We start from the raw sequence: 673 nt of genomic DNA on the forward strand, positions 1-673 counted from the left end.
GTTACTGTTTTTAGAATCATTTATTGTTAATTTATTCTCATCATTTATATATTTCCTTATTTCCTTTCCTCACTGGGCTATTTTTCCCTATTGAAGTCCTTGGGCTTATAGCATCTTGCTTTTCCAACTAGGGCTGTAGCTTGGCTAGTAATAATGATAATAATAATAGACTTACTATTATAATTCTTTCTTGTTCTTAAGTCTAGAGTTAAAAATTTCAGTATTTGGAAATGTTTTTATATACTCTATTACATGATACATATTACATATTTACATTAAATAAGATTAGGTCTTATAACAGGAAAACACCTAGAAATACATTTCAGAAATGTAGTAAACCTCGTCTAACGAAATCCAAGAGCAATGAACCATAGCCTATGATCTGTTTAAGTAAATCCATCTGCGTTAGGTTGTAACAGCTGCAGATATGCTTTTCAGCAATCATTTTGTGTATATTGCATATCGATATTACCAACACCGCTGTGATCATTGCCTGTATCGGTTGTCACGAAGTAGAATTGATGGGTCCCTTGTTGTGTGATGGTAAACGGCATCTGAAGAAAATTAATAAAAATAATAATCAGAAAAAAAATGGAATAATAATTGCAATGGTACATCGTTTAGAATCACTGGTAATTAAGATTTGTTCTCACCATTTATTTATTTCCTTATT

General features: G+C 30.8%; 1 protein-coding gene across 1 annotated transcript in view; it reads right to left on the reverse strand.

Annotated features, from left to right (window-relative positions):
- Window positions 1–249: 249 nt before the first annotated feature.
- LOC137643704 (uncharacterized) overlaps window positions 250–673 on the reverse strand; it is a 15711-nt gene continuing 15287 nt past the window's right edge. The window contains exon 8 of the mRNA XM_068376404.1: window positions 250–554. Coding sequence (XP_068232505.1) covers window positions 435–554 — 120 coding nt within the window. The 3' untranslated portion in view covers window positions 250–434. The remainder of the gene's footprint in view (window positions 555–673) is intronic.

This window comes from Palaemon carinicauda, chromosome 7 (genome assembly GCF_036898095.1).
Source record: "Palaemon carinicauda isolate YSFRI2023 chromosome 7, ASM3689809v2, whole genome shotgun sequence".
Classification (NCBI taxonomy): Eukaryota; Metazoa; Arthropoda; class Malacostraca; order Decapoda; family Palaemonidae; genus Palaemon; species Palaemon carinicauda.